The sequence below is a fragment of the Archocentrus centrarchus genome, chromosome 15 (genome assembly GCF_007364275.1).
Source record: "Archocentrus centrarchus isolate MPI-CPG fArcCen1 chromosome 15, fArcCen1, whole genome shotgun sequence".
NCBI lineage: Eukaryota > Metazoa > Chordata > Actinopteri > Cichliformes > Cichlidae > Archocentrus > Archocentrus centrarchus.
Window position 1 is genome coordinate 25409978 of NC_044360.1, and position 14374 is coordinate 25424351.

Here is a 14374-nt window from a genome sequence, read left to right on the forward strand (position 1 = left end):
AGTAACTGTAACTGATTACACCAACAGGCCTAAGTAATCACTCCGCTGTAATCCAATTACATCTAATCCCCGACTCTTTAATCTAGTTGACAGACAAGGTACATGAGGGAGAAGAAATTAGTCACAAGTGATTGGCATGAAATGCCAGATCATCTCACGGTCTCTGAAAGGATAGAAATAGCTGTCACACACTGTGTCACATGCTATGCCCTTGAAAGGTTTGATGCTTCTCTTGTGCTTCTGATTCTGTTTGCAGTTTAGACACAAAAAGACACCCTGCTGAACATAACTGGTTAAACTTTTACTTACGTTTGCTGCTTAACCTCTAACCTCTGAACTCTCATAAAAGGTCTCCTAAACAGCGAAGAAAGTCAAAATATCCACACTTACAGACAGTCTTCATTCGTCTGCTCTCACAAGGATATTTATTCTTTTATTCACAGAAGTGCAACTTGGAAGTTGAATTGAAATCACAGCTGAGAAGTGAATGTCTGCTTACATATCTGATAGACAGCCATGAGGCTCGCAGCAGCCATCATTGTCTCCGTGCAACGCACTGAATAGTAATTAAATATGCCACTTATGCTTCACTGATTCATTTCCTTCACAATTTTGGGGCGCAGCTGAATACATTTTTCTGTGCAGAAGGGCTGTATTGTATCCAGTATGGCCTCATTACAAGGGCAGAAGGGTTTGTTGTGGGGGAGGGCAGAGGCCATAAGGGGGAGGGAGGGGGAGCCCCCCCATGAAGACATTGTGCTTAACATCACTAAATACCATAAACGCCACATTGTCCTTTCCAGCCCTCAATTAGTTGAGTTCCTTGTACAAAGCACCGATTTCTTACGAGGAGATTTATTTTGAGAGAAAATCTGGCCCTGTGCTGGCAGGAAGCTCTCAGAAAATCTAATGAAAAACACAGCAGTCACACAGAGTTGTTAGACACAAACCAACATTGGTTAACAAAGCTTCTCCTCACAGTTTTTTTTTTTTTTTTTTTTTTTGATGACTGCAAAAGGGTAGACCTTCCCGGGCCTTTTTGTTGTGGTGTAACTGTAGCTGGTTCTATCTTTGCTGGACACTGTCCAGCCGAAGAGCCTCTTTGCCCTGCCCTCAGGCCGCTTCAGCTTGTGGATCTCCATGTGGAGGAACGCCTCTTTGGTGACTGTGACAGGGAGAATTAGGCAAGAGATGCGGGTTCACTTGCCCTGCGTAGGGGCTTATCTTGGGCTAAGCTGAGGGACTAATAGCAAAGCCAGCCTCCGCTCCAGCCGGTCTGAGGGCACAGGGAGCCATCTGTCCACTCTGTGGATAACTGACAACAAAGGGTCATACGTTGAGCACGGACTACAAACTAAAACGACATTTTTTCTGAATACCAGAAATAAGAACAAGGAGCCTGTATTTTGTATATAAGGTCAGTACTTTATACCACTCATTCTTGATGCATTACAGGCCTCTCACTGACCTACAAATACAAGGCAGTGACTGCTCACTGAACAGAATTTTTTTGTTGCATACTACAGTAACCTTGGGGTTTTAGCCAGAAAGAAAGCTGAAGTTGTTGGTTCTGGACTTTTTAATGGAAGCTGAATAATGAGAGGCTTTGTTTTAATGCACTACTCCTGACTCCCATTAGGATGAGATAATTTGAGATGCTTGTTTTCCTGTACTCTGCGTTGTGCTGTAAATGCGTTTTGTTGCACCGTTCCCCTAAGAGATAGTTTGGGCTTGAATTAATTAACACATTAAACCAGACATGTGATGAATCTCCAATACTGCAGGCTTTGTGTTGATGGAGGAAAGCCATACTGAGAGGACTCATGCTTGCATTCTGATATGTGGTGGCTCACGAAACGCTATAAATAGTCATTACTTGAGATTTTTTTAAGGAGTGAATGCTGTTAGGAATTCTCATTGTGATAAGCAAGATAAGTAATCTGAAACATTGTCTTTTAAGAGCATCGCTCCTAAACTGGACAATTGCATATGATAATCTCCTAAAATGCTGTAATTTTATCACTACAGTTTCAATTTCAAAATGTTCCCTCATTCTTTCCTTTAACCTCAAATTTTGAATATATTTTCAAATGAAATCCTTCAAGTAATCCACTTAGACATTGTTCTCCATTTCCCCCCAAGGGATAATACCCTGTTTTTTTATTGTCTGAAGCACACTTCTGTCTGCATGTTCCGGGAGCTGAGTTCCTGTAGATTATCTCTTTTATCATGTAGACTCTGTGGGTGCTGTTGTGCACCAGCGTTTTGTTCGGGAAGTCTTGAGTGGGTGCCTGCGTGCTAGAGGTGACAGAAATAGGTCAAAAGGGTCTTAGCATTAGCTAAACAAATCCCGGCCTATAGGATTAGAAAGAGATGTTGCGCTTTATTCGATGTATTCACAGGAACTTTATAATGATACACAGAGGAGAGAATAGCTGTGTCTCTTATTAGCAAAAAGGCACCCTCCACTTACTCACGATATTGTATGGATTAAGGCCTTTAGCTCAGTCTGGTATTATCAACACTGGAATGTGCTAGAACAATAGCATATTGTAAGCTTCCCTCAGCTGCTGGAAAACCCCGTTTTGTTTGCTTGTCATCACACTGATATTACCAACGTTTTAACTGATGGCTCCTGACTGGATTGTGTTAATAGTGGTAACATGTCTCAGTCAAACCCACACAATCACATTGTTCTTTTTTTCTAGGTGTGGAATGGCGGCAGAGAGTACTGTATTTATTGGTTTGTGTGAGTATAAAAGCTGGGATCTATGGGAGGGTCAAATGATACTTTTAGGAAATACACTTGGCATTGAAGGGTTATCCGTCTGTACATATGTATGAGGCTGCAGTCTGTTAGCTTAGCCTGTTTCAGTCCAAAGGTCACAAAATCCTTGACTGGGCCCAGCAGCTCCTGGAGGGCTCCAATGGTTGACTGCCAACTGGCCAAAAAAGAAAAGAGGGAGGCAGGCAGATTAACCACAGTGTATTGTTTTTATGTTTCAGTTGTTTATGATTAAACAAAGATTGAGAAGTTTGTCAGTCTGCCAATTCTTAGTGCTAAATTAAGCTGACTGGCTACCAGCTAGTAGCCTACTAGCAAAAAGGGAAATAAGTGCAGTGACTTATTGAAATGTGCAAAAAATAATGGAAATACAGTACATAAGGCAAAAACATATTCTGATGAGTTTGAAAGTTAATATTTGGTATGACCACCTTTATTCTTGAATACAGCCTGAACTCTCTGAGGCAGCTTTATGTAATTTCTTTAAGTAGTCTTCAGGAACAGTTCTCCAGGCTTCCTGAAGGACATTTAAAGCTCTTCTTTGGATGTTGCTGCCTTTTGTTCTGTTCACTGTCAGGATGATCCCACACTGCTTCAGTAATGTTAAGGTCCGGGCTCTGGGGAGGCCAATCCATGACTGATAGGATTCTGTTGTGTGTTTTTCTGTCCATGTATGCTTTTACTGCACTGGCAGTGTGTTTGGGATCATTGTCATGCTAAAAAATTAAGCTGTTGGCAGATGCTTTTCAGATGGTATCACATGGTGGATCAAAATCTGATGATACTTTTCTGTGTTCATAATTCTATCAATTTCAAGATCCCCAACGCCACTGGCTGAAATGCAGAGCCTCCACTATGTTTTACAGTTGGCTGTAGATACTCACTGTTGTACCTCTGTGAGTGATGTATCTCTTCCTCAGTTCATAAGACCTGTTGCCACTGGGCTTTTCAGTCCAGTTCTTGTATAATTTGCCATACCTCAGCCCTTCCACCCTTCCACTGAGACCAATTCTAACGAGGTTTCGGTGAACAGGAGATGGATCAGCTGAAGGATCAGGTGCATCTCTCAGGTCCTGTGTCAGGTCTTTGCTGGATTTTTTCCCTCTAGTTCTCAAGGACATGACTTTCTGATACTGTTCATCTGCTGTAGACTGTTCTGTCCTCCGTTTGTTCACTTTACTAAATTTCTTTAAGGACACAATGCACATCATGTCAAGTTGTAGGCTACTCCCCCTTTGTAAATCACCATGTTGGTGCAAAAATACAATTTTATGCCTCTCATACTGTTATCATTGGTGTTTTTCAGAAATCCAACTAAAGAAATGGGAACAAATAATGTGTTTGTTTGTTTCTGGGACAGGCTGCTAGTAACAAAGTGCCCAAAGATACAATTTAAAATTGGTTCTTTGCTAAGTTGTCTGTTATGTGCAGACACAACACTGGCTCATCCTTTGAGTCAGGGGCCTTTTTTCAATGCTTGAATGAGTCATAGGTCAGTGCTAAGTGGCTTGACAAAAAAACAAAAAAAAAAAAGGAAAAGAAAAAACAACAACAAACAAACAAACAAACAAAGCCTGGAGAACTATTGCTTAAGACCACTTAAAAAAAATCACAAGAAAGTCTGGGTCCTTGGAAGCAAAATATAAGGAAATGAGAGATGTCTATGATTAGGCATACCATTAAAACCTCAGAGTAGGACTGACTTAAACTGCATTCACTGGGAACACCTCATGCATGCTTACCAGTAGCATGCTGCTATAGTCCTGTTTTTTCTGACATCCCCAAGAACTTGGCAAGTAAATCTATCATTTGAAATAAGGTTTTAGTTAATGTCTCACATGTGAGTGGTCACTAAGTTTGTCCACAATCATGGCAGTCTCTTGTTAAATGACCCTTTTTTCCATTTAGATTATTTTGTTTATTAGCTGCAAATTCTCCATCATGCCCAGTGTTCAAAGTAAATAGAAAAATCACTCCTCAGAACCATGATGATCTAATAAACACTGTGACCTTGGTGCTTTATAGACTTAAAGTCGTCTCTCTGTCTGTTATGGTGCAATAAGCTGCCTGTCCTTCACTGCATCGAGACATTCTTTATTTGTTCTACAAATACAAAGAATTGGATACGCGGCCGCAGCACAGTCAACATTGTGTGGTGTCAGTGTGATATTAAAAGACACGTCTCGCTCTCTCTCTCTCTCTCTCTCTCTCTCTCTCACACACACACACACACACCAATTGATCCTCATGCCTCCCCAGCACAAGCAGCTTCCTTTGTATCTTATCTTCTTCAAGAGAGTCACACAACTTGAATTTAGCCAGAACTAAAGAAACAGCCCCATGTGAAGATTGCACCTAGTGATAGGCTTATCTCCCCCCGCTCACAACTACATGATCAGAAGACAAGCAACAATGGGCCATAATTCTTCATTTAACTTAAAAATCCCCCAGAATATATAGCAGCATAAAAATGAGCGTTCCGTCTTTGGAGAATTTTCCACTTACTCTACATTTATCCTAGTTAAGGTAATAATCCATAACAATTTCAAACTGAGGTCTACTTCATTTCAGCCACAGATGGATTCGACAGTGGTAATGCAGCTTACACCCACTTCATGAAAGCTTTTAACATTTACTTTGCCTAAAAGCCCTTTCTAACTAAATCTTGTTGAGGAAAAGAAATGATGCATATTTCAGGCTGCTCAGGGAAAATTAACTGTAAACAGAAGAAGAACAGTCTTAGCATGAGTAGTGAGGATAACCCCAACATCTTGGATTGATGGGAAACACTGCCTGAATTGAGGGGGGGAAAATGTAGTGAAACCTAATGATAATGTTTACTTCAGTCTGTATGCATTCAGTTTACATAGGATTTCCCAAACTACCTGAAACACTGATAATTTCTTGAACCCCGCAGAGTGTTTTACTTCACATCTGGGAAAACAGAGAATGTCTGACAAGGAAGAAATGGCTTCAGATGGGAGTTTGAATGTTACGCTGACACTGAGGCTGCTGATGCACGGAAAGGTAATGGACACGTGTAAATAGTTCAAATTATTCAGTGCATTTTTTTTTTTTTTGTCGTAATAGCTTAACAGTCTTGTAATAGCTTTTAAAATGTTTGCATCCTGCTGAAAAATGGTTAAAAGAACATCTCGTGTCCTGCCACTTTCTAAAATGCTGCTATCTTTTCATCCACAGGAAGTTGGCAGCATAATTGGGAAGGTAGATTTATTTTACAATCCATCACCATTTATTGATTTTTTTTTTTTTTTTGGCTGCTTTGTTTCTGTTTGTCTTGTTATTGTCTTCTTATACGTCTAATCAAACTGACGGTTGTCCTGCCTGATTTCAGAAAGGAGAAACAGTCAAGAAAATGAGGGAGGAGGTGAGTGTTTGCTTTGACATCAGTAATGTGAAAACACATATAGTTTCATGTTGTCTGGCAGATCAAATCAAATCACAGCCGGAATAACTGTGGGCTTGTGCTTCCAGAGCGGCGCTCGCATCAACATATCAGAGGGCTCGTCCCCTGAGAGAATAGTCACCATCACAGGACCCACAGAGGGCATCTTTAGAGCTTTTTCCATGATTGCACAGAAGTTTGAAGAGGTACGCCAAAACAGATACGCACCAAACTCTTACAACTTTATTGTTTATCACACAAGTGTGAAAGACACTGGATGAACCTTTTCTTCAGTCTTGCATGACAACACACACATGCACATGCACAAAAAAAAAAAAAGACTTGTCAAATAACGCTGATGTTCTGTACAGTCGACAGTGAAAAACAACATATTTTTTAAATCTCCCTCAGGATATTACCACAGCAATGACAAACAGCAACGTGACAAGCAAGCCACCTGTGACACTTCGCCTGGTTTTCCCGGGGAGCCAGTGTGGCTCACTGATCGGCAAAGGAGGCTCAAAGATCAAAGAAATCCGAGAGGTAGGAATCGTTTTCTTTTTTATTTTCCAGCAGGAAGTTGTTTTTCTGCACCCAAACAAGGACAGAAAACATTCTCCCTGGTGCTCCGACACCCTGAGTATCAAACACTCAAGTCAAAATGTTCTTGTTTTTCTCTCCCTTAAACTATGTGAAACTATGTGTATGTTTTCTAAAGGGGGGGGGGGGGGGGGGGGGGGGGGGGTGAAAATCCCATTGAGTATGCCTGTGAGGATGAGCAGGGGCTGAATACTCATTCTGAATGGACAATATTTGTGTGCGCCTCTTCAAATATTGGAACGCACATTGCTATTTGGCTTGCAGCTGCTCCCTGCATGTCAAAATGTGTTCAGGATAATTTGTGGGGGTGCTTGAAACGGCATTTCAATCTGGGTGATGGCGTGCTCTTTTCAGCAATAAATAGCCTTTGTATTTTCTGTTGTCTGATGATGTTAAGACCACAGGCGCTCAGGTTCAGGTGGCAGGAGACATGCTGCCGGACTCCACAGAGAGGGCTGTCACAATCTCCGGCACTCCACAGGCCATCACTCAGTGTGTAAGACACATCTGCTCTGTGATGCTGGAGGTAAGCACTGTCAGCCAGCAGATGATCTTCACGTTCAGTGGCTCTATTTAGAAGTCAAGTATGTCACATTTATTTAGAGAGCAGTGGAAGGTATTCGGTAATAAATTCAGGCCATCTTCAAAGCTAAAGCCCAGATAATTGATAGTGTTAGCTCTTAACCTCGGCTGTCTGGTGTACCCTGGTGTGTATTCTATAACAAACATATAAAAAATGATATTGTAGTACTTTCTCCACACTGTTAAAATTCCAGTGTTTAGGTTCATACAGTACAACTCCTTTGCTTTTGAGACCTCTGTTTAAAACTTTTCTCACACCGTCCACTGCAGCACATGGTGTTAATATATTCTGAGGAGCTTTGAGTTCGGATTTAGGTTTAGTATCCACTTGACCTCTTTCTATTTTGATCAAAAACTTACCAATTCCCTATTTTCAGCTGTGCTCCCAGTTGTATCGCAGTTTTCTTTGGTCCAATCTTTTATGTTACTTTCTCAGCAGATGAATGGGGTATAAAAAGATTCAGGCAGTGCTATAAAAGAGGATATAAAACGCATCAATGCCAGTAAGAGTTCTTTCTCTCAGCTGCACCAGTGTATAAATTTTTCCTCCTTTTTGGTTTGCATGACTGTGTCTCCAGTCTCCACCGAAAGGAGCAACTATTCCCTACCGTCCCAAGGTCATATCTGCTGGAGCCCATGCAGTATTAGCACCACAGCACTCTGCACAAGTAAGTAGCCACATGGGAGTTGTTTAGCTGTGATTCGAGCTAATTTAAATACATGTAGCAATTGATCTTATTTTGTGGGATCTCCCAATTACACTGATCATTAGGGAGCCTTTTTACTACTAAAGGGGAAAAACTGTGTAATTATACAGCCATTAGCTTTTCATATTGTTAGGTTTGTGATCATATTTACATGCATTCAGCCAAACATTTATGAATAACTTGCACTTCCATGAATAATTCCTCTCCAGTGTGAAACCTGAAAGATGTCGTGTCTAAAGCGGATGTTTTCTACAAGCTGCCCGGGTGCTGTCCTGAATTTGGCAGAGTCTGCTCTGACCTATCAGACATCTGTTTATGTTATTGGATTTCCAGCTAATGGTCAGAGAAGGGGGGGGGGGGGGAGTGAACAGCAGATGACATTTAGATGAAATTCCATCAAATCTATAAACATTAGAGCTATGGAAAAGGGGAAAGGAATTGCTTTTCACTGCACTGACTTTACTCTTTATACTCTGTGACAAATGCATTTTTCAAGTAACGTGTTACAGCATGTCTGCACTACCCAGTTGCGTAACCATATCTCATCTGTTATTCCTTCCAGGCCTTTGCAATTCCAGGGCAGTATGCTTTTGCACATCAAGATGTAAGTGTGTTCATTTGAGTGACCGACATCAGTCCTAATGACCTACTCCTGCCCACTCCTTCCAAGCCACCAACACGCCCTCTATGTAGCCTACTCTGCAAAGATGAAACTTTAATAACCCCGATCTGTTGACATTACTAACACTAACCCAGAGTAGCAGCATGCACTTGATTGAAATGGAAATGAAGATTTGAAGAGTTCATGATCAGTTGTAGCTTTGTAGCCAGAGATGTGACTGTGTTTTCAGATGACTGCTATGAGAAGTCAGCATGCTTTCTGAGGGAAATGAATCTCTTGATACTGACACCATGTGTGATGTTTGTGAACTTCAGATTGGCTCTGTTTTGTAGTTGTCAGCTCCTTTGAAATAATCCAGTTTGATTGGTTAGCTCTAACTTCCTTCCTACCCTGCAGTTGACCAAGCTTCACCAGTTGGCTATGCAGCATATCCCCCTCCCTTCCCTTGGGCAGAGCAACCCTACCTTCCCTGGTACGTACCCATGGCTCCCCAGGGAAGTCCATCTATCCCTCAGTCATCACTCCTCTTTGAATCACACCATCATAAACACTGCTGTCACTTCAGTGAGGATCAAGGATTTCTTTGAGAGTAGAAGGTGGCTTTACAGTGATGTGCATACATCTAAAATGGCCAGATATGTTTTGTAATTGTATTTGCATCGATTTGTACAAGATCATAAGATGAAAAACAAAACAGTAATGAACAGGATGGTACATTTTTAAGGTTAAGCCACCCAGAAATTTTATTTTACCTTGAATGATAGTCACTGAAATATTTATCACTAAAAAGAATATGCGACAGACTGAAGCAGACAGAATGATATATAAGGAAAAACAGCAGCTTTCTCTGAGAGAGAAATGTGAAAAATGTCAAAAAATATTTACAGTTTAGTAAATATTTAACCATTTCTCACTATTTCTCACATCAACCCCAAATTTCAGCTCCATTTGCCCAGTTTCCCCCTCCAAAAAACAAATCCTAATTTCTTGACCCCCCATCCTCCACCTCTTACAACATTTCTCCTCCAAATCTAACACTGTCTTGGCCAGACCATCCCTGACTTCAGCCACCCCACGTAATCATATATTCCGTCACAACTAACTCAACACAGTACATTATAATACTTAAGGAGGATGCTTATATACATGATAAAGTAGCTTTCTAATTGTAGCATTATAAATTATGATCACAGAATGTGTGTTGCTTATGTGTATATGTATATACAGTATATTTGTCTCTTTAGAATGATTATTTTTTGCCCTATGCCATTTTTCTAGTTCTTAATTTAGCAGTGTAACAGTGATAAACTAGACAAAGTAGGCCAACTTGTCATGCTATGAAAGTGGAAGCCATTAGTGCCAAACTGTTGGTAGCGCTCCTTGTCCTACTTTGCAGGATTGGATGCATCTGCCCCCACAAGTTCACAAGAGCTGGCAATACCTAATGATGTAAGTGTTACATTGTTTGTGTTCTTCCGGCACTAAAACCTGCACTGATAATCTCCATGCATTTGGCTTCATTAAAACTTTCTAGGAGGACAGCTATAATGAGGAATTGTTTGGACACGAATGTTTCACCTACTTAGCTGCAGAAATGAAATTGTCCTTGTTTTTGGGTGACATAACAAGGCAAAAAACCCCCCAAAAAACTACAGCAGTATTATTGAAAAGACGTTTGCGGACCACCGTTAGAAGACTGCAATGAAGATTTTATTGCAGTCTGTTAACTATGCTGCTTCAGACGTGGAAAATACTAGTTTCATCTGCACTGAATCATGTCAGAACTTTTATGTTGTAGGAATAATTTAGGAGGAATTTTTTTTTTTTTTTTTTTTTGGCGAATACACTTTCTTGCTGAGGCTTGGATGAGTAAGACTGATACAACTCTCAGGTGTCTAAGCATAAAAATAAAGCCAGCAGCCTGTTAGCTAAGCTTACCGCAGAGACTGAGGGGAGAAATATCCTTCCTTAGTCTGTCAATTCTGTATTTTAATGTTGTATCTTGTTACTTTAATAATGACTAAACCAAACTGTAAAATCAACAGGTTGTAATTTTTCATGGGCGTCTATTTCTTGGGCAGAGGCAGTGTCTTTCTTGAGTCTAGAAGGAAACTAATGAAGACTCCAGGAAGTCACTGTCCCATCCATCCATCCATCCATCCATCCATCTTCTTTCACATCCAGTTCAGAGTCACTGGATTGTTTAACATATGCGTATTAAAATGTTACCATTCCATTTTTAAAATTTAATGGTTACCATCAACAGTATTTTTACTGCAGACAGAGCCAGGCCGGACCCTCCTCCTGTTTCTAATCTATCATACCGCCTTCTCATTTAACTCTCAGCAAGAAAACAAATAAACGTATCTGCCAAAATACCAATCAGTTTGCTAAAAATAAAAGCCAGTGCTTTAGTGATGATAAATTATGTATCATCTGTTTTATTTGATGGGCATGGATGTGTTTTCTGTTGTCACCATAACAAAGAGAAATGTGGTTTCCCTTTGCAGAAAAACAGCCCTGGCAGTTGCTCCCATATTCGGTCGTGAAATCTAATTCCCGCATTCCCATTTTGTTATTTGCATGTTTCTGATCTCCACCTCCCAGTTTATTGGCTGCATAATTGGAAGACAGGGCAGCAAGATCAATGAGATTCGCCAGGTCTCTGGAGCTCACATCAAAATTGCCAGCGCCACTGATGGCTCAGCCATGCGCCAAGTCACGATCACAGGTTCACCAGCCAGCATCAGTGTGGCCCAGTACCTCATCAATGCCAGGTAAGACATTACGCAGGACAGCCACGTCCAGCAGGGCGTCACTCGCAGCCTGATGATAAGACAGCCAAACACTATGCTATTATATTGGGACAGAGATATTGTGCGCAGGGTGAGGCTGGATTTGTTCCAACTCACTGCTCCGTTCTCTTGACTGCATTAAAATCCTTATTGTCTCTGCTTTTTAACACATTCCTTCTTTGATTCTTTTGTTTTCTCCTCTCTCACCTCCCTTCTCCTTTGTCTCCCCCCCCCTCCCTATTTTTTTTTTCTTCCATTTTTCTTCTCTTAACCCTTCACCGTCTCGACTACCCCTCCAATCGTCACGGCCTGCAGCTTAGAGATGGCTAAATACACAATGCAGGCCGCTTCCTCTGCGACCCCAGTTGACCTGAACATGAGCTTCTCACAGTCTGCTTCCACTGCCTCCACTTCTGCTACCTCTATGGCCGTCCTGGCGGCCACCACCCCAGCCCCCACCACAATTAACGTTCACTCTCCCTCCACCTTACCAGCCATCCAAAACCCACACTATGCCGTCCCCGTTTCCAGCCTGCTTGGCATGAAAACGCTCCCTGTGCTGGCTGTCCACCCAGCAGCCGCTTCCAGCCTAACACAGGGTTTATCCCCTTACACCGCAAAAATGTCAACCTCTGGCGTCAAAAAATCAGAGCGGCAGAAGTTTGCTCCTTATTGACGCCTACTTTTGGAGCCTAGGCAGTGTAGCTGACTGATAAGACCTAATTAAAAGATGGCAAATAATTTATTATTAAGCATATAGACCTAAAAACAGCTTACACCAGTGTGTAAGTTTTCCCTGTGTAACCTTTGTTTCCCATAAATCAGACAGAGGCAGGCAGGAAGGGTGGTCGTATCAAAACATGTTCTCATTAATTAAAAGAGGCAGTAGAGGTGCATATTAACTCAGTATTATCTCACGGACATGTATAACAATTAATGTGGGTAACTCAGGCTCGTATTCGAGGAAAAAACTATTTTTCAGATGGATTCGTGTTTCAGAGCTTTATACGAAGACTTATCCAGATGTGTTTTCCATGATGCAATTACTGACTTAGTTTTCTATCTGTGTGACTACATTTTCTTAGAAAATGCAAACTAGTAATAAAAGACGTGGTGCTTTGTTGGCAGCAGGCTGTTAAAACTTTTTTTTTTTTGTACTATATTAGTCGGCGTGTTAAGTGTTTTTAATGAGGATTGCTCCACTCTCCTGTTGCATTCCCCTCCCTCTCTTTCACTATAGGCTCTCATCAGTGCTAACAGGCTTGGGTGTTCTGTAGTTGCGTTGCACTGTTGCAGTTCTGATGGGATTATCTTAAAGCCACATTGGATTCTAGTGGATTTCACTTCTCCTCAGTAATCGTGTAAAGCAGGGACTGGCCTAACTAACTCATTCACTCGTTCTGTACACCGGCTTGTTTCTTGTTTATTCTCCAGCCTCGACGAGTGGGGAAGGCTTCGACTAGCTGCGTCTGAAACGGGGTGCTGGTCAATTATTTTAATAAATGTTTTATTCATGTGCTCCTGGTGTGGCTCCCCTCCCCTCCTCCCCTCCTCAGCCCCTCACTCCCACCCCCCACTCTCCAAAAGAATGCAGATTTATTATATTTGTTGATGAAATGACTTTGAAATAAATGGGACTTTTTACGAATGCAGATTGGTTGTTTTGTTCTAATTTTGTTGGTGGTGAAAGAGTTTTCTATTTTTTTTTCTATTCTCTGACTCATAAATATAAACATGGACTCTGAGGATTTTTCCCTTGTTTACTCTTGGCTTTAAGCTGTAATTGTATATGCTGCGCATTTCCACTTAGCTGAAATTATGGATAATATCTCAGTGTTGAAGCTATTTTGTAGAATATACACTGTTTAGTATTCATGTTTTTTTTTTGTAAAAATATTAAGGATTTCAAAGCCTTCTGGTGTGATTCAGTTTTCTTCACTTTGCTACAAATCTCATAAACAAACTGATATTAATAAAGTTATAGTCCACTTGTTTTAGCAGACATAAACTTTTATTCTTTCTCCCAAACACAGAATGTGCTTCCACAGCCTGTACGTGTAAAACATTAAACAGCAGCGATGTTGAAATATAGAATATAATAGAGAGAGGCCATTAGCAGGACGCAGCATATAGAGAGAGTTTGGAGAGCTTGACAGGAGTGCAAAGACAGCTCTGCACAAACTGGTATATAGCATTAAGGATGCAGTTTGTTTGTGGCAGAGGGCATGGAGCTCCTGCCCAAACAAACTTTTCTACCTGCACTCTACTGAAAGAAAACAGACGCAAAGCTGAACCTCGCAGTAAATATTCAACACATGCTGTGGCACTTTTCTCATGGGTCCAAAAAAGAGAACAATTTAACCTCCAGTTGTCTGCTCAGCCATGCTGCTAATGGGCAGGTGGGGTACAGCACAGCCACTCCTTGTTTCTCCGCGTCCCTGCTGGCTTGTCCCTCTTTACCCTTGCCCCTTGGTGAATCTGACTTCACTCCCGTTTCGGTGTAAAACCCAGGAGGAGGGCACTTCTGTTCCGTCTGATCCGTGGAGTATGGATAGCAAGCCATGCGGACCATTTCTACAGCAGGGCTCCAAATGCTGAAGTGGAGATAATCAATAGTTAATGGGGGCAGAAAAGTAATGACAGTGAAGGATGACATTTCAACCTGGGGTAAGGTGTGTGCACAGAACGCTGCTGCATGTATGTTGATATGTGCCCAGGGCAGTTATGAGTTCACAGCCGGCTTCTAATGCTATATTAATGATTTCCTTTTTTCAACCTGACACAGGCAGGGGTGAGCGAGCCATTTCTGGAGCTTGCTGCCATAATGCAGTTTTGAAAAAGCTATTTAGAGGTAAATAAGAAAATAAATAATTTTTT

The 14374-nt window shown here is 41.3% G+C and overlaps 1 protein-coding gene across 3 annotated transcripts; it reads left to right on the forward strand.

Moving 5' to 3' along the window:
- The first annotated feature begins 1186 nt into the window (after positions 1-1186).
- LOC115792917 (poly(rC)-binding protein 3) lies at positions 1187-13149 on the forward strand. 3 transcript variants are annotated; one of them, XM_030747549.1, is made up of 14 exons: positions 1188-1417; positions 2709-2749; positions 5703-5812; positions 5987-6010; positions 6141-6173; positions 6281-6397; positions 6603-6734; positions 7189-7317; positions 7952-8041; positions 8643-8684; positions 9099-9174; positions 10099-10151; positions 11310-11479; positions 11813-13149. In XM_030747549.1, the coding sequence occupies exons 3-14, from the start codon at positions 5735-5737 to the stop codon at positions 12171-12173; spliced, it is 1305 nt and encodes a 434-aa protein (XP_030603409.1). In that variant the 5' UTR covers positions 1188-1417; positions 2709-2749; positions 5703-5734; the 3' UTR covers positions 12174-13149. The 3 variants fall into 3 exon arrangements, with proteins under 3 accessions (XP_030603410.1, XP_030603409.1, XP_030603411.1); XM_030747550.1 differs by lacking the exon at positions 2709-2749 and having other exon boundaries at positions 1187-1417; XM_030747551.1 differs by lacking the exons at positions 9099-9174; positions 11813-13149 and having other exon boundaries at positions 11310-11473.
- Positions 13150-14374: the final 1225 nt, after the last annotated feature.